At 44.9% G+C, this 19,107-nt stretch overlaps 1 protein-coding gene across 1 annotated transcript; it reads left to right on the top strand.

Annotated features, from left to right (window-relative positions):
• The first annotated feature begins 1,762 nt into the window (after nucleotides 1-1,762).
• On the top strand, nucleotides 1,763-17,159 carry cplane2 (ciliogenesis and planar polarity effector 2). Its single transcript, XM_067970525.1, has 6 exons — nucleotides 1,763-1,919; nucleotides 5,041-5,199; nucleotides 5,835-5,987; nucleotides 6,345-6,469; nucleotides 11,384-11,520; nucleotides 15,459-17,159. Exons 2-6 carry the CDS (start codon nucleotides 5,088-5,090, stop codon nucleotides 15,697-15,699), a joined length of 768 nt encoding a protein of 255 aa, XP_067826626.1. The 5' UTR covers nucleotides 1,763-1,919; nucleotides 5,041-5,087; the 3' UTR covers nucleotides 15,700-17,159.
• The last annotated feature ends 1,948 nt before the right edge of the window (nucleotides 17,160-19,107 follow it).

The following is a 19,107-nucleotide window of genomic DNA, read 5'->3' on the forward strand; positions in this document are numbered from 1 at the left end:
TGTGCACTAACCATTTTTTTCTATTTTGGGGGAAAAAAAGGCCATTCCGAATTTACTTGAAGTTTTTATGATTAGGTGTTTGACTCATGATGTAGGTAACAATGTGACAAGTGTTGAGACTTCAGTTTGTATCTGTCCTGTGTTCGTGTCTGTAAAGTGCTGACCAGATCTTGGTACAGAGAAGCTGTTTCTTTCATTAAAATTTTTTCATTTCTTTTTTTAAAAAAAATTATCAGCTGCTTGTGTTTTTATTAGTACTTTTACTAAAAAAAATTGCCCTAATCTTTCAGTATAACAATGTCCAATATACACTAGCCTCTTGCAATGACACTTCAATATATCATGCAGCCCTTACTGTAATACACCACAACAACTCAACACTAAAACCTGATGAGCAACTCAAATTGTTTACCAAGAGCAAGATAGAATCAAGTATAGGAGCATGTAGGAAAAGCAGAATAAAGTACAAATAACTACTCGACACAGATTGTCAAACTTCAGATAAATGCCAAGTCCTACCCAATAATTCATGCAATGTGGGCAATTTCAGGGCATTCAACTGTCAGCTTGATTGTGTCTAAGTTGTTGGCTGAGTGCTGTCAGCTGACAAAATCACTAGTGATAGAAGATGGTGGAAGCTGGGAGGTGTTTTGTCAGAGTCTGGTGTTTTACTGCTGCAAACTTAAAATGAAAAATACCCCTGACTACAACAGTCTGACATACCCATACCCTTCATTGTAACGACAAACACCACTTGCATTTATATAGCGCCTTTAGCATAGAAACGTCTCAAGGCACTTCACAGAAGCATATGGAAGAAATGAACACCAAGCTAAAGGAGGAGATATTAGGAGAGGTGACCAGAAGAGGGAAGTTTTAAGGTGGGTTTGAGCCTGATCCTATCCATCTGATGTCCCACACGTTTGTATTTTTGAGCAGTGGAGCTCTTAACTGATTTTCTCCTCCCTTACGCGGGGATACTAAGGCCAATTGTGCTCAAACTGTTAACCCAGCAGAGAACCAGTTACCTGTGCACAACTAAGGCATCGAGGAAGCCTTGGGTTAATGTCTAACTGAGCTGTCCTTAATTGTAAACCAACAGCTTGATCTTTGACTCTCCAAAGCAGGAACTGGATTTAGAAAATGACTCTCAATCTCTGGTAGCTCTTTTGTAAGTTAGAAGATTGAAGTCCCACTCTAGGATTTGAACACAAAATTGAGGCTGGCATTTCAATTGAACGAGTGTACTGCATTATTGGAGGTGCCGTCTTTCAGATGAGATATTAACCAGAGAGGACCTGTTCAGGTGGATGTAAAAGATCCCGTGGCACTATTCAAAGAACAGGGAAGTTTTCTCGGTCCTGACAACATTTATTCGGCAACCAGCACCACCGATCATTTAACTCATTGCTGTCTGTGGGGCCTTGTTTGGTGAAAGGCTGCCCAAAGTAATCCATTGGTTCCTTCATCCCGAGCACTTGAAAGGCGCTGCATAAATACAAGTTCCTTTTATTTCTTGCTGTTTTAATTCTGAGAATGATTTATCTTGAAACAAATAAAAAGTTCTGGTTAGGATGAATTGACACGTAGGCGATGTCAAGGGGGAAATATTTGCTTCAAATAAGCAATTTAAGGTAACAAGCCGATGTACAAGTAGCTGTCGCGCCCGCTTGGGTTTCCATGGAAACCGCGCCACCGTCCCTTTCCCCGCGCACGTACGAGGGAACATCTCTGCGTTATGACGTCGACAGGGGCAAATTTGAACGCTGACGCCAGACGCAGGGTTGCCCGACGTTGCCATAGAAATGCTGCGAACAGGCCTCGGCTTTCGTTTAATACGTGCTGTTCACTGAGAGGAGGACGAATGCGGCACGGATAGAACCATCGACCGTGCGCACACATTGAGTGCCTCAAAATATGTGGGTCCTGCTCAATTTATCAACAGGATTATTTCTGGGTCGAGCTGGAGAGGAGGCTGGCGCTGGAGGGTAAAGGGTCTGTTGCTGGGGACGGAGGGTAAAGGGTCTGTTGCTGGGGACGGAGGGTAAAGGGTCTGTTGCTGGGGACGGCGGGTAAAGGGCCTGTTGCTGGGGACGGAGGGTAAAGGGTCTGTTGCTGGGGACGGAGGGTAAAGGGTCTGTTGCTGGGGACGGCGGGTAAAGGGCCTGTTGCTGGGGACGGAGGGTAAAGGGTCTGTTGCTGGGGACGGAGGGTAAAGGGTCTGTTGCTGGGGACGGCGGGTAAAGGGCCTGTTGCTGGGGACGGAGGGTAAATGAGCTGGCGCTGGAATAGAGGGTAAAGGGTCTTTTGCTGGGGATGGATAGTAAAAGGGCTGAAGCTGGGGATAGAGGCTAAGGGAGCTGGTCCTAAGGCAGCGGTTAAGGGATTGGCACAAGAATAAAGTGTAAAAGAGGGGCTACAGAGTAAGGGAACTGGTATGGAGCAGAGGGTAAAAGGGTAGTACTGAGGGGATACACAGTAAGGGGGTTGGTGAGGAGAGGGGTGACACTAGGTGGCTCACACCTGTGTTTCCATGCATTAATTATAAATAGGTGCCACTGCTGGAACCACTTTAAGTGCTTGTTCTTGTGCTGCACTTACTGTTTAGTTCACATTATCACTGTGTTTGTCTTGATCGCATTTCTATTTTATATTTATGTTCCTGATGGTCCCTCTCACATTCTCCTCCATTGAGTTTATTTTCCCCCTCGGTGAGTCCACCGCTGTCTTTTGTTTTTGTATTCTATTCCTCTCTCTGGCCTCTGTCTCAGGCTGGACCAGAATGTGTGCAACCTTGGTGTCCTATTTGACCCCAGCTGAGCTTCCAAGCCCATATCTTCTCCATCACAAAGGCTGCCTACTTCCACCTTCGTAACATGCCTATCTTTGCTCCTGCCTCAGCCTGTTTGTTACTGAAACCCTCATCCATGCTTTTGCCATCTCCAGACTCGACTATTCCAATGCTCTCCAGGCCGGCCTCCCATCCTCTACCCCGCTTAAGCTTATCCAAAATTCTGTTGTCTGTATCCTAACCCGCACCAAGTCCTGCTCACCCATTCCCCCTGTGCTTGCTGACCCACGTTGTCTCCTGGTCGACCAATACCTCTGTTTTAAAAATTCTCATCCTCATGTTCACATTCCTTCATGGCCTAGTCCCTCCCTATCTCTCTAACCTCCTCCAGCCCCTCCGATAATTTACTCCAACTCTGACCTTTTACACGTTCCTCTACTTCCTTCGCCCCACTATTGGCGGCCGTACTTTCAACCGTCTTTGTCCTAAGCTCTGTAATTCCCTCCCTAACCACTCTGCTTCTCCATCTCTCTCACCTTCTTAACACCTGCCTGTTTGGCCAAGCTTTTAATATCTCCTTCTTTGGCTCGGTGTCAATTTTTGCCTGATCATAGTTCTGTGAAGCCCCTTGGGATGTTTTCCTACATTAAAGGTGCTATATAAATGTAAGTTGCTGTATTTTTGTTTCTCCCAGTGCCTTCCAGCACCCTGTAGAGTTTCTTGTGTGTGTATTTCTCACTGACCTGCACACACTTACACTGCCAGCCTAATGTTCCACTATGGGATGGAAGGAGGCGATTAAAGGACCACGCTTTTTTCACCCAAATTTTTTCGGACAGTTTTATCGTGGAAGACCTCTTAGTTAAGACTGCTTCTGTTCTCAGCCGATGTCAGTGCATGTGCACTTTCCAACAGGGGTCACTGAATAGTAATTAGAAGAAACCCAGACTGATTTCCCTTCTCCCCTTCCCTAGCCCAGGGACATGGGTCAAATGTTATCATGCCAGTTGCTGCTCACCCGGTGATTGCCATATACCAGGTTTCATACCTGGGCCCTTCTGCTTTATTGTTACATCAGATGGTACATTTACCCACTGAGCCTTCAGAGGAGCCCAAAACACAGAGCTGATAAGAGGATCCAGTAGGATGTAACAGAATTTAATGTGGTCGATGTTGGAGATCTTGGTGAAGTGCCTTACTTGTGATTCGTGGCTAAAGGGAAAGCTTTTGGGGTAAAAAGGGTAAAAATGCAACCTGCAAATTGGATAATAAATCATCTCTTCAGGACCAAAGGATAATGATCAGTGGTAGTCCTAGTAGGGCAGCATTGACCAGCGGAAGCCCGAGGAATTGGCACTGGAATCTCTGTTGTTCACTATTTATAAACATTCTTGAAAGTATTAAAAGAACAGTGCCTAAGGTATTTGGGACAGGCATAAAATTCAAAGAGATCTACAAAGATTGATTCCTGGGATGAGAGGGTTGTCCTATGAGGAGAGATTGAGTAGAATGGGTCTATACTCTCTGGAGTTTAGAAGAATGAGAGGTGTTCTCATTGAAACATATAAAATTCTTAGAGGGCTTGACAGGGTAGATGCTGAGAGGTTGTTTCCTCTGGCTGGAGAGTCTAGAACTAGGGGTTATAATCTCAAGATAAGGGGTGGGCCATTTAGGACCTAGATGTGAGAAAATGTCTTCATTCAGAGGGTTGTGAATCTTTGGAATTCTCTACCCCAGAGGGCTGTGGATGCTCAGTTGTTGAGTATATTCAAGACAGATTGATAAATTTTTGGACACTAAGGTAATCGAGATATAGGGATAGGGCGGGAAAGTGGAGCTGAGGTCGAAGATCAGTCATGATCTTATTGAATGATGGAGCAGGCTCGAGGGGCCATATGGCCTACTCTTGCTCCTATTTCTTATGTTCTTATATAAGACTTGACACCTGGGTATGTTACAATCCCTGTGGTCACTCTGGAATTGCCAATTGGTGCTGAAAGATGGGCAGCTTTGTGCTGTGGGCTCATGCCCATAGGGAACTGCCCTAACTCATTTCACATAGGACTCTTACAGCCAGCACATTGAACAAACTGTCACGCATTAGTTTAGGCTAGATTTAAACTCTGGTCCAAGAGATGAACAATCAGCATCCAACCCACTGCACCACCCAGTCCCTGGGTTTACATTTTTGAATTGCAGATATCGACAAATGTAATTTTAAAAACAAGAGTTTGTTTAATTTTTCACAGCTTGCTGTCTGATGGGAGTTGGATGTTCTTGAGCTCCATGCCCAAAAATGGCAGTTCTTGTGAAATCAGGATCTCTAATAACAGCCGATTGGTACAAGTCTGTGGAAAGCCGGGAATATCTGGCCAGCATTTTGCGCAGAAACAAGAGGAAAGTGTTTGGTAAGTAAAGATTTATCATCCTCAAACCTGAAGAGGGGTCACAGAGCACAGGCATATTTCTAATTACTATCTGTCTCCATACAAACATGTGAAAAAAGGCAGGAAAAGATTAGCTGCTCCAGCAAGATTGCCCTGTTCAGGAATTTAGTCTGTTTAATTCCTTCCCACAGATTTTTTTAAACTCAGGGAGGGTGGTGTTTACTGTCTAGCATACTTTCATATCCTTAGGCAAGAGGAGAATCTCAATCTCTCTCTTGCTCGCTCTTTCCCTCTCTCCTCTTTCTCTCGTGATTATGAGTACAGTACACACACAACTGGTAGTCTACTGTGTTGTCGACACATTGTGTCTTTCCATTCAGATCCTGTTTTGTTGGAATTGACATGGGCTCTTCAGTTCATTATATGTGTCACTGCTATTTGTATTGGTTGAACACATTTTACCCTAGGAACTGGTGTCCTTATGATAGTTCAAGTTTGGGAATATTTGAGTAATTGATGAAAGTTTAATTTTCAAAAGTGTGGGTTGATGTAGCCCAGGCTAGAATCATCTGTTGCCAGGTAAAGGAATCAGTTCAATTAATGGCAGCGTCTGACCTGATAACACTATTTTGTGATAGAAATGTGTTTGCCTCTAGGATTGCTTGAGCGGCCGGTGCTCCCCCCACAGGCTGCAGCTGACACTGCCAGTTACAAGATCTTTCTGTCTGGGAAGAGTGGAGTAGGAAAAACAGCAGCAATTGCCAAGCTCGCCGGTTTAGAAATCTCCAGCGTTCATCATGAGACCACAGGTGAAGCTACAGCCTAGATCAGCTATATTTGTGTATGTATGTGTCCATACTGACTATATGCGTGTGTGTACATAGCAATGTGCCTGTACTGGCTGTGTATGCAGTATTGTGTTCTGCATGTATGTGTACACAATACTGTATTGTACTGGCTGTATACAGCATTGTACTGACTGTGTGTGTGTATATATACAGAATACTTTGTTGTATTGGCTGTGTTGATGTATGTACACAATACTGTGCCCTGAATTTTTTTAGGAGACTTGATAAAATCAATAAAGCAGCACAAATTTGGGATTCTGGTGAAAGATCATACTTTTGTTTTTTGAAGATAAAGTCCAATTATTGTCTTAAATGCAGGAATTCAGACAAGGACTGTTTATTGGCCAGGAAAGCTGGTGGAGAGCGGCCGAGTCATCATGTTTCGCTTTCAGTTCTGGGACTGTGGCGAAGCCTCACTGAAGAAGTTTGACCACATTCTTGCTGTAAGAAAGCATCAACAGCATCTTATAAAAGAAATGTATAGATTGAATGCTGTAGGTGAATTCCTCATTTCATGCACAAAAAGGACAAGCGATTGTTAAACAATGGCAAAGAAATAACTCGGCAGCTGGAAATGCATTCTCAGAGGTCCCCTTCCTTCCCCATGTCAGTAAATAATTGTCTAGTTTTGTGAGTCTGTGTTCTATTGTGAGGTGCTAATCTCTTCTTTCACTCTCCCACCCAGTCTGCATAATCTTCTTTTAGTGGTTGACTTCTGAAACCCACCAGCACAGACGTCCCCTTTGGCTATCATTGTACTAATAAGAATTGCAATATGCTCCCCAATGGCCCAGTGGGTAAAGGCATCTCTTGGTGTGGTCCCAGGCTTGATTCCTGGTTTTTGCTGAATCGGCTGATCTCAGCAGGGACTGCAGTTGGGGCTCCACAATTGATCATAGCATTGCTAGGCTAGGAAGAGGATAAATCAGTGAGTTTCTTACTGCTAATTGTAGTTCAGTGACCTCTGCTTAAAAGTGCATATGCATAGTGTTAGATGAGAATAGTATCAGACGTGGGTGTGATGCCTCACACAGTTGAAAAGCCTCCCAACTTTCACTGTGTAGATTCACGCATGAAGCCTGACCAGCTGTCACGATACGGAGGGTGGCAGGTGCCATGGAACCCATACCCTACCAGGGGTCAGAAGCTTTGAAAGGGGGGAATTTAATTTTTTTAAAGGCATAATATTTTGTAACTAGCTCATTGTTTCAAAACATGGGTTGTGCCTACCATTCCCCACATATACTGATCTAACTTACCGATTCCAGCTGTGTGAAGGTACTTGGTGAAGTCAGTTGCCTCTCTTTAAATGGGGAGGAAATGAAATTATAAAGAGAGTCAGCCCAGGTTGCCTAACCAAAATTCTGTTGGCTCGTTATATACCCATTGAATCATAGAATCATGCAGCACAGAGGAGGCCATTCGGCCAATCGTGTCTATACAATTAGTCCCACTCCCCTGCTCTTTCCCCATAGCGCTGCAAATTTCTCCTTTTCAAGTATATGTCTAAACACTTTTGAAAGTTACTATTGGCAGTGCATTCCGGATCTTCATAACTCACTGCATTAAAAAAAAATTCTTCCTCTCTCCCTGGCTTTTTTATCAATTATCTTAAATCTGTGTTCTCTGGTTACTGACCCTCCTGCCAGTGGAAACAGTTTCTCCCCATCTACTCTATCAAAACCCCTAATAATTTTGGACAACTCTATTAAATCTCCCATTAACCTTCTCTGCTCTAAGGAGAACAATCCCAGCCTCTAAGGTCTGTCCACATAACTGAAGATCCTCATCCCTGCTACCATTTTGGTAAATCTCCTCTGACCCCTCTGCAAAGCCTTGACACCCTTCCTAAAGTGGGGTGCCCAGAATTGGACACAATACTCTAGCTGAGGCCTAACCAGTGATTTATAAAGGTTTACCATAACTTCCTTGCTTTTTTACTCTGTCTATATTTATAAAGCCAATGATCCTGTATGCTTTTTAACAGCCTTATCAACTTGTCTTGCCACCTTTAAAGATTTGTGTATGTGAACCCCTAGGTCTCTCTGTTTGTGCACCTCCTTTAAAATTGCACCATTTAATTTATATTGCCTCTCCTCTATTTTCCTTCCAAAACACATCATTTCACACTACTTTATATTAAATTTCATTTGCCACGTGTCTGCCCATTTCAAGAGTCAGTCAATGTCCTCCTGAAGTCTGCTACCAGCCTCCATAGAACCATAGAAAAGATACAGCACAGAAGGGGCTCATCGTGTCCACGCCGGCTCGGAGAACAACCAGGTGCCCATTCTAATCCCACCTTCCAGCACCCGGTCTGTAGCCCTGCAGCTTACAGTACTTTAGGTCCAGGTACTTTTTAAAAGAGTTGAGGGTCCCTGCCTTTACCACCAATTCGGGCAGCGGGTTCCATACACCCACCACCCTCTGGGTAAAAAAATTTTTCCTCATGTCCCCGCTAATCCTTCTGCCAATCAGCTTAAATCCATGTCCTCTAGTTCTTGAACTCTCCGCCAGAGGAAACAGGTACTTCCTGTCTACTCTATCTGGGCCCCTCATGATTTTGTACATCTCAATCAAGTCACCCCTCAGCCTCCTCTGCTCCAAGGAAAACAATCCCAGCCTATCCAGTCTCTCCTCGTAGCTGTAATTTTCAAGCCCTGGCAACATTCTTGCAAATCTTCTCTGCACTCTCTCCAGACAATTATGTCCTTCCTGTAATGTGACCAGAACTGCGTACAATACTCCAGCTGTGGCCTTACCAGCGTTTTATACAGTTCCATCATTACATCCCTGCTTTTGTATTCTATACCTCGGCTAATAACGGAGAGCATTCCGTATGCTTTCTTCACAACCTTATCTATCTGTACTGCCACATACAGGGACCTGTGCACATGCACTCCAAGGTCTCTCACTTCCTCTACTCCTCTCAATATATTCCCGTTTACTGCGTATTCCCTTTTACTGTTTGCCCTCCCTAAGTGTATTACCTCACACTTCTCCGGGTTGAACTCCATTTGCCACTTTTCCGCCCACTCCACCAATCCATTGATATCTTCTTGGAGTCTACAGCCATCCTCTTCACTATCAACTACACGGCCAATTTTTGTGTCGTCTGCAAATTTGCCAATCATGCCCCCTACATTCAAGTCCAAATCATTAATATATACCACAAACAGCAAGGGACCCAACACTGAGCCCTGTGGCACACCACTGGAAACGGATTTCCATTCGCAAAGACGTCCATCGACTTTTACCCTTTGTTTCCTGTTACTGAGCCAATTTTGGATCCAATTCACCACATTTCCCTGTATCCCATGGGCTTTTACCTTTCTGACCAGTCTGCCATGTGGGACCTTGTCAAATGCCTTACTAAAATCCATGTAGACAACATCCACTGCACTACCCTCATCAATCCTCCTTGTCACTTCCTCAAAGAATTTAATCAGATTTGTAAGGCATGACCTTCCCTGAACAAATCTATGCTGACTATCCCTGATTAAACCATGCCTTTCCAAGTGACAGTTTATCCTAGCTCTCAGTATTGATTCTAATAGTTTGTCCACCACCGAGGTAAGACTGACCGGCCTATAATTGTTCGGTTTTCCCTCGTACCCTTTTTAAACAATGGTAATACGTTTGCAGTCTTCCAGTCCTCCGGTACCTCCCCTGTATCTAGTGAGGATTGGAAAATGATCTTCCGAGCATCTGCTATTTCCTCACTGGCTTCCTTCAATAGCCCCGGAAACAATCCATCCGGCCCTGGTGACTTATCAACTTTCAAGGATTCCAGTCCCTCTAATACTTCCTCTGTCATAATGTTCACCTTATCCAATTTTTCACAACTCTCCTCTTTAACTACTACATCCGGATCATCCCTTTCCTTTGTGAATATGGAGACAAAATATTCATTTTAAAACCCTACCCAAATCCTCTGCTTCTACACACAAGTTACCCTTATCATCCTTGATAGGTCCCACCTTTTCCTTAGCTATCCTCTTGTTCTTAATGTACTGATAAAACATCTTTGGGTTTTCTTTAATCTTACTAGCTAATACTTTTTCATGCCCTCTTTTTGCTCTCCTTATTTCCTTTTTTACGTCATCCTTGGTTTGAGCTCCTGAATTTATGGAACTAAAAATATCAATGAGTCTCGGCTTAAACCATATTCTGTATTAGATGATACCCTGTAGATGCACAAATAGCAATGAGATGAATACCCAGTTGATCTGTTTCTAGGTGGTAGTAGATGAGGAGGTAATGTTGGCCTTTGCATGGAATCTCCAACGTCCAACTGAATCACTGGAACAGGCAGAAGGGACCTCCATTTAATATCTTGTATCTCCCTCAGTACTCTCTTGGAGTGTTGGCCTAGATTATCTGCTTAAAGTCCTGGGAATGGTATTTGAACCTACAATCTTCTGACTTGGAGGCAGGAGTGCTACCAACTGAGTTTAGCTGGTGCATATTAGTGCACTGAGCTTCAGAGCACACAGTCTGATGACTTAGGTACACGAAGCACTTTGACTGAATCATAATTTTTTAAAAGCTGATTTGAATAATTCATTCAGCATTCTGCTGTTTCCCTTTTCCTGAATAAAATTTGTACCCAATTTATACCTTAAAGCCTAACCTTTAACACTCTGTATGCAGCTTATAAGAATTTATGCAATTTATAATGGTAAATATTGATTGAAAAGCATAACCAAAAATTGTGACAACAGGAAAAAAGGTTTATGAACAGGAAGTTTGCACTCTGCAAGATTTTTAATAATATACTAGCTGGCCTTGGTAGTACTGCACACGGAGTCAAGACCCAATGTAGTTTTCAGGTGAAGTAGTTAGAGGATGGAACATAATTGGACCAGGCACACTAATGCAATTAAGTCCCCATTTTAAATTCATAAATTCTGACCTTATTTTTATAAATTCCTATGCCCACTTTTATAATGGAAACTACCTATGTAAACTTGGCATGCCTTCGGAACAGTCCTGAGGGGCTGAATGGCCTGCTCCTGTTCCTGTGTTGCTATATAATCACATCCTTCCACCAGTGACAATGCCGTAGCACCTCAACTTCCCTCCTAATATTTTTAACCTTGGTGATGTACTGGGCCGAATGGCCTCCTTCTGTGCTGTAACCATTCTATGTTCCTTGCTATGGACCTTGACTATTCACCTGGATTTCCTAGTTTTTAAAAAAAAACTCCCTCCCTTGTGTACTTGAACAGAAGTCACTGTGTGAATTTTGTTTTAGTTATGATGTTCCAGCCCTTGTACACTCATAAAAGTGGGATGTTAAGGTATTGACTGTTTGTAGTGAGTAGTTCTTGAATCGTTTATTTTGTTCCCCTCAGGCCTGCAAGGACAAGGCTGATGCCATCTTGTTCCTTTTCTCCTTCACTGATCGGTCATCATTCGATGATTTACCAAGTCAAATGTCGCGCATCGTGCATGATTCTGAGAAGATTGTTAAAATTGTTATTGGTACAAAGTATCCTTTAATTATCAAAGCACTTCAGACTTTAACTGCTTCCGCTGACTGCTAATATTTGAAAAACCTTGATGTGTCTCAGATTATGAAGCAAGTCGCAGTTATTATTTATCAAATGTTTTATTGATCTTAATCTGTGAAAATTTTTAACCTAACTTGTGTTTCCTGTATGCTCTCTAATCAGTCGTTGAAGTGTTTTTTAATCTTTTACTAAATTTCAAATCTGTATACCTATCACAGGAGGGCAATTGCACATTAAAATAAAGGTTTTATTTCCAAGTTCTTTTTTTGCCCCCCTCCCCCTTCTAAAACACCAACTCTTGCTGGGAACCAGCAGCCCTGCTCACCTAAATGGCCGTTCTTCACATGCAAGCTTAGAGTATCAGCAGGCTACTTGACTGTGGAGGCATCACAGCTAAGTCTCATCCTGTCCTAACCTAATGCCCACACATTTGTTCTTTCCAGGGCTCATAGGATTGGGGGTAACATACTGGCATGGATAGAGGATTGGTTAACGACAAAAAACAGAGAGGAGGGATAAACGGGTCATTTTCAGGCTGGCAGACTGTAACTAGTGGGGTGCCGCAAGGATCAGGGCTTGGGCCTCAGCTATTTACAATCTACATTAATGACTTAGATGAAGGGACCGAGTGTAATGTATCCAAGTTTGCTGACGATACAAAGCTAGGTGGAAAAGTAAGCTGTGAGGAGGACACAGAGGGCTCGATTTTACCGGCGGGTTTCCTGTGCGTTTCCAGCGGGGGGCCCCCTGAAAATCCCGATATCCAGGCACGTGACCGGATCGCGCCACGATCCCGCCCACTTCCAGGTTCCCCGATGACGTGCGGGGGTGCGTGCGTGGCCCCCGCTGGTGGGAATCCCGCAGGCAATTAAAGCCAGCGGGATGCCACTTGAGTATTTATTTCGCTTGTTCAGGTCATTAACTGACCTGATTAAGGGACTGTGTGTGATTTTGGAGAAACATGGGACTGTTTCACACACTGGGGGAAACAGTCCTAGTTGAACTGGACGTGTTGCAGCCGTCAGCCTGTGGCAGCTGCAAAGGTCCATTTGACAGGTGGGGTGGGGGGAGACCCTCAGCCATTGCAGGAGGCCGCTCTGTCACTTGGGACAAAGTGTGGCCTCCACCACCCCCCTCCTGACGGTCAAAGTCACCAACCTGCACTCTCACCCCAGGGTCCGGAGACATGTGCCTACCTTGCGGACCCCCTCAGATGTACATATTGCGGATGGGGGCCGTCGTAGCTGCAGTCATGACCCCCTCGGAGGGCGAACAGCATCACCAGCCTCGCCATCCACGCCGTCCACCTCTGACACGTGGAGCTCCACAACAGAGTGCTGTGACACATCCACCTGTACAGCAGGAGGGAGGGCTACCGCAGAGAGAGACGCGTCGCAGAGGGCACTACCCTCGCCACAGGGTCCACAGACCGAGGCGCAGCAGTGCACACGGAGGCGCAGATTCACTCGACATGTAGTCGTGGACATCTGCAGCCTCTTTCATGCCGAGCTGCTCCTGGCTGGCCCCAGCACTATCTGCTTACCTGTCGCTGCCAAAGTCACCACTGCCCTCCACAACTTCTCCTCCGCATCCTTCCAGGGTGCAGCCGGGTACACCGCCGATGTCTCTCAGTCGTCTGCGCGGAAGAGCCCTGCAAATACACCTGCACCTACTCTGCAGTGACACAATGGGTGGCATCAGTGGTGGGTCCTCATAGTGATACCCAGGAGCGGGCATTATTGCACAAAACAGACAGGATTCGCGGAGACATGGCAGTGGTGGTGCCAATATAATGTGTGATGTGAGTTGTTCTGAAATTCAATATAGGTAACACCCATGACAAACCCTCAAACACCCTTGTGCATCCCCTTCATGCTCACGACACGTTTGCCTTACGCTGCCTACTGCACATATGTGATGCATGCCCTGTGGCTGCAGCACAGGTGGTGGCAGGTTGAGTGAGGCTGGCCGTGAGGGAGATGCACGAGAGGGTGCGTATGGGATAGAGCCATGAGATTGTATGAGGATTGGGTTGCGTGTTAGTGGCGGGGTGAGTACTCGCGAGGTGAGTAGGTGCAGGTAAGATGAGGATGGGGTTTGAGTGGGTATGAGGGGTGATGTGACAGAGTGGTGTTGGCGGTGCCGAAGGAGATGTGGGGTGGGGGCAGTGTTGTGGCAGACGGAGTGTAGGGGAAAGACTACGTGTTCTCATTGTGGCTGACCTACTGCGGTCATTGGACCGCCTCCTGCACTGTATGCAGGTGGGCGATATGTTGGTGGTGCTGGTGACCTCCTCTGCCACCTCGAGCCAGGCCTTCTTGGTGGCAGAGGCAGGCCGCTTCCTCCCGCCCGCCGGGTGGAAGAGCTCTGTCCTCCCCCTTCTCCTCACCCCACCTGATGATACCTGGGGTGAGGCATCATTAAACTGGGAGCAGTCTTCCCCCTGGGCTGCTCCATGCTGTAATGTGTTCTATTGGTTGCAGCATCTGTCAGTGGAGGACTGCCCCTTTAACTAGAGAGCCTCCAGCTGACAGATCGTACTGCGCATGCGCAGCCCGCCCGACGCGCAGACCAGCAGCGTGGAGCCCGGAGGAGCAGGTAATTGGATCCAATTAGTGGATTGCCTGCTACGATCGCGCGGGCAACCCACTAATTTCACCGAGCGTGTTGACCACGCTCCCGAAACCCAACCCGCCGGAAACCCGCAGGCCTGGTAAAATCGGGCCCAGAGAGTCTGCAAAGGGATATGGACAGGTTAAGTGAGTGGGCAAGACGGTGGCAGATGGAGTATAATGTGGGGAAATGTGAGGTTATTCACTTTGGTAGGAAGAATAGAAAAACAGAATATTTTTTAAATGGTGAGAAACTATTAAATGTTGGTGTTCAGAGAGACTTGGGTGTCCTCGTACAAGAAACACAAAAAGTTAGCATGCAGATACAGCAAGCAATTAGGAAAACAAATGGAATGTTGGCCTTTATTGCAAGGGGGTTGGAGTACAAAAGTAAGGAAATCTTACTACAATTGTACAGGGCTTTGGTGAGACCTCACCTGGAGTACTGTGTATAGTTTTGGTCTCCTTATCTAAGGAAGGATATACTTGCCTTCGAGGCGGTGCAACAAAGGTTCATTAGATTAATCCCTGGGGTGAGAGGATTGTCCTATGAGGTGAGTTTGAGTAGAATGGTCCTATACTCTCTGGAGTTTAGAAGAATGAGAGGTGATCTAATTGAAACATAAGATTATGAGGGGGCTTGACAGGGTAGATGCTGAGAGATTGTTTCCCATGGCTGGAGAGTCTAGAACTAGGTGGCATATTCGCAGGATAAGGGGTCGGCCATTTAAGACTGAGATGAGGAGGAATTTCTTCACACACAGGGTTGTGAATCTTTGGATTTCTCTACCCCAGAGGGCTGTGGATGCTGAGTCGTTGAATATATTCAAGGCTGAGATGGACACATTTCTGGACTCTAGGGGAATCAAGGGATATGGGGATCGGGCAGGAAAGTGGAGTTGAGGTCGAAGATCAGCCATGATCTGATTGAATGGCAGAGCAGGCTCAAGGGGCCATGTGGCCTATGCCTGCTCCTATTTCTTGTGTTTGTTCCAGCAAGGGGCACTGGATAGTAATCAGGAATAGGAACCTTGGCTGATTTTTTTTCCTTAGCCTGGGTGCACTGAAGCCCATTGTAACACCCCCATTACACTGCTGTAGGATTTCAATAGCTTTTCTGTTTCTTTTTCTTCTGGAAGGTAGCTCACTGTTTCATAATGGTTTTGAGCGGCTTCTGGACCGTAACTACACTGTGACCCACAGAATCCTAGGGAAATGTAAATATAACTTTTTGATAGTTTGTGTTGATGTATATGAGAGTATTACTTAATAGCTATTAATTTTCTCTAACGGAGTATGAACAGATTTGACCAATATATGCACACAGACGTCACCGAGAGGGAACTTCATGATTTCCAGCAGACATGGCATCTGCCTGTCTTCAGAATAAAAAGCGTCAATGGTCCACGGTTGTCAGATGGAAAGACTCTTGATGGCAAAGCAGGGCTGCTGGAGGTAGCGCACATACTGAATGGACTCGCTGAACAGCTCTGGTACCAAGACCAAGTGACAGCAGGACTTGTCCCTGCACCACACAACCGATGAGAGCAAATGGTCCCCCGTGGCTGAGCTGACTACAGCCTCTCCCCTGGAGGACACTCTTCTTAGTCTATGTCTACTTGAAGGTAGTGACCTGTAAACACTGGGCTAAATGTGTTTGGTTGGTACCACAGCCATTGCCATCCTCCTACTCCTGCAGTGTCACGATTGGCAGCCAGTGCTCAAATGTGTGTGAAAGTTTTCTCCATTCCCTCAGCCGGTAACATTCAACAAGAACTCTGGGGAAGAGAAGTGTTTCATCTCGAGGCAACATGACTTAAAATCTGTTCAGCATGGATGAATGCTGACACTCGAGCAGTCTTAGTCCATCTGCCAACTGCAGAGTGAATTGCCATGACTGGAAGAGGTTTGTTCTCCATTTCTGTTCAATTTCCCATCAAACCACATTTTGGATGGATTGAGTTCAGATGCAGTTTGGTACCTGCATTGGCAAGTTACAGACCTGTGAAGCCCAGTTTAAAAGTGCAGGGTTGGACAGGGGCTGTGTGATTAAAGAAACAGGCAGCCAGGAGTAAAGTTTGCAATCTCTAGAAAATGGCAACCCTCACACCATCTGCATGGAAACACAACATTTTTACAATGGTGAGTGAGATGGGTGTCCCAAGGTAAATATTCCCACTGTATTGTCCTCTGGACTTTATTCAGTGATTAGCATAACCCAGGAGTGCACAGCAATTATCAGAGACCTGAATGTACAGACCTTGGATTGCTGATCAGTACAAAAACACAAATAAAGTAAAATGAACTGGTGCAAGGGAGACTGCTTTTTCAAGGATAACTATCTTCAGATCCTAGTTTTTTTTTGGTTCCATTTCTCCCCTTTGCTCCTGAGGGCACTGAATCTTGTTGGGGAATGGTGGTACAGCAGCAAATAGCCCATAACTTTCCCAAGTGGCCCTTCTTCCTGCAGGAGCCTGAGAGCTGGTAGGGTGTTCAACTGTGGAGGGCATCACAGTCAAACCTGATCTTGTACTTGCCTAATGTGTACACATAGGTATCACTCGATAGCGGTCAGGAGTGGGACCTTGGCTGATTTTTTTTTCCCACTCCCAAACCCAGCGACAAGGGCTAATTGTGCCCAGCCTCGGATCAGCTAACTCAACACAGTCCAGGATCAAACCTGGGACATTCCTGGTCTGTATTGGTCAGCATTGCACCAATGTTTCATTTACCCATTAGGCAATCGGGGATGCTTGAAATGTTAGTTGATTTCAACAGGTTACCAAAAAGATTTGACAGTAAGTTCCAATGACGACACAGCATGCTAGATAATGGAAATGTATTACAGTTGTGTACTTTGTGAAGACACAGCTGAGGGCTTCTGGCCACAGCTGTACATGGAAATTACATGCGGCTAAGTAGCTGTAAGTACGGGATGTCAGTGGGACAATCTGCTTGAGATCTGAGTCTGTTGAAAAGCTCAATAAAGTCTTTCAATCCGTGCAGGACAGGAGTTGGTTGTCCTTATTGTAATAGATTTTCATATTAGTATTTTATCATCCTACAGCTGCATTGCAGCCACATATCCAAAAGTTAATGCCCACATTACATAACACAACAGATTGCTTTAAATGAACATTGCAGAGAGTGGTGTATGTTACATGATATTTAATCTCTCATTATACTTTTTAGCTGGAGCTTTACGACTCAATTTAATTTGCTTTACAAATATTTGAGAAGGGATCAGTGTGCAAGTCACGTGCAGGAAACAGCTTCTAGTGCTGTAGAGCTGCAGACAGGGGTCTAATGATTATATTTTAAAAGGGGTCAGATGACAGTTAAGACATTAATGCAATTTTCATGTCACTTAGCACTGCTGCCACTACTTCCTCAACCTGCCCACAAATTATGGATAGTACAGATCAAGAGTTGGCCATTTCCAGTGCTACTTAAGGGGATCAGTAGTTGCAGTAAGGGAAAGCTAGAAGCAGGTCTGTCATTCATTTTTCATTGATTCTTTTGGAAGTTTTGAGCCTTACGGCTTCCTTGATTTCAACTCCTTGGTGCTGGGTTTGCTGATTAAATTTCTCTGACGCTGAAATAAGCTGCTCCATTGACCTCCACATCCCAAAATCTTTCCAGCTCTCCCCTTTAAGGTGCTGCTGCAGGCCCATGACCAGTGTCTGCCCTGCAGGATTTCCCACCCTCACAAATGGCCGAACTGCCAAAAATCAGTGCAATCAGCACTGGCAGCTCACCTAGTCAGTGCTAATGAGGCCAACCACAAAAATCAATCGGGCCTACCTCTGATGTCATCAGCTGGACAGGGCATATGCTCTGTCTCCCCCTGTTTAAGCTGGAGATGAATATTGGCCCCAGAGCATCAGAAGTAAAGGACTTGTGTACTGAGATTTCATTCGCTTAAGGAAGCATTTTGGTTAACAAGTAAGTATTCATTTAAATGGACTATTGGTTCACCCTCTGAATTCCAAATATTTTCTTTCACTGAACAGTTCCAATTCTGCATCTGTCCACATGGGAAATGTAGGGAGGAATAGATGAGTAGACAAACACAACCACCACATTTCACTCGTGCAATCTTGAGGCAAGGAATCTCATGAAATGATTCATTGCATGAAATTTCTAATAAATGTGCTAATTCTGTTTTATCCCAACAATACCAAATGTTTCCCAATTTATAATTAACATTAGAGGGAGTTTTTCTCTTTCTTGAAGGTGTTCCTTATTGGGATATGGTCCCACAGGCAATGGTTGCTCTCTGCCAAGTGGCCATTTTTCATCTGTGAACCTCACCTCATCTAAACTGAGTCCAATCCCGTCCTCGCTCACCTTTCAGGGACTTTCCTAGTCTCTATAGTTCAAGAAAGCCACAGACTTTATCTCCAAGCCATCATGTGTAGAGGGAGTTCTTATTCTGTTTTCTTATATTGTGTAGGAGAGCTGCTTTTAACATAACACCATATTCTGTAAACTTATCTCTGCTCCACATCTCCTCATTGGACTCTCACTCTCTTTATATGGATTAAATCCCTTAATTATTCAAATCTTAATACCATCAACCTAAAATGCATAATTAAACGTAGATGGACATCCAGGGGTAAATTACACAGCAAGTGATGGACATCCAGGGGTAAATTACACAGCAAGTGATGGACATCCAGGGGTAAATTACACAGCAAGTGATGGACATCCAGGGGTAAATTACACAGCAAGTGATGGACATCCGGGGTAAATTACACAGCAAATGATGGACATCCAGGAGTAAATTACACAGCAAATGATGGACATCCAGGGGTAAATTACACAGCAAATGATGGACATCCAGAAGTGGGTTACACAGAAGGTGACGAGTTATACAGAGAGTGATGGGCACCTAGGTGTGAGTTACACAGAGTGACAGACACCTGCAAGTGAATTACAGAGAGAGTAATG

Source organism: Heptranchias perlo, chromosome 32 (genome assembly GCF_035084215.1).
Source record: "Heptranchias perlo isolate sHepPer1 chromosome 32, sHepPer1.hap1, whole genome shotgun sequence".
Taxonomy (NCBI): domain Eukaryota; kingdom Metazoa; phylum Chordata; class Chondrichthyes; order Hexanchiformes; family Hexanchidae; genus Heptranchias; species Heptranchias perlo.

Excerpts from the sequence above, each read along its gene's own strand:
- cplane2 (XM_067970525.1), top strand. The coding sequence starts at position 5,088 with ATGGCAGTTCTTGTGAAATCAGGATCTCTAATAACAGCCGATTGGTAC. Across the intron at positions 5,200-5,834 it reads AAACAAGAGGAAAGTGTTTG|GATTGCTTGAGCGGCCGGTG; the intron begins GTAAGTAAAGAT and ends GTTTGCCTCTAG. Across the intron at positions 5,988-6,344 it reads CGTTCATCATGAGACCACAG|GAATTCAGACAAGGACTGTT; the intron begins GTGAAGCTACAG and ends TCTTAAATGCAG.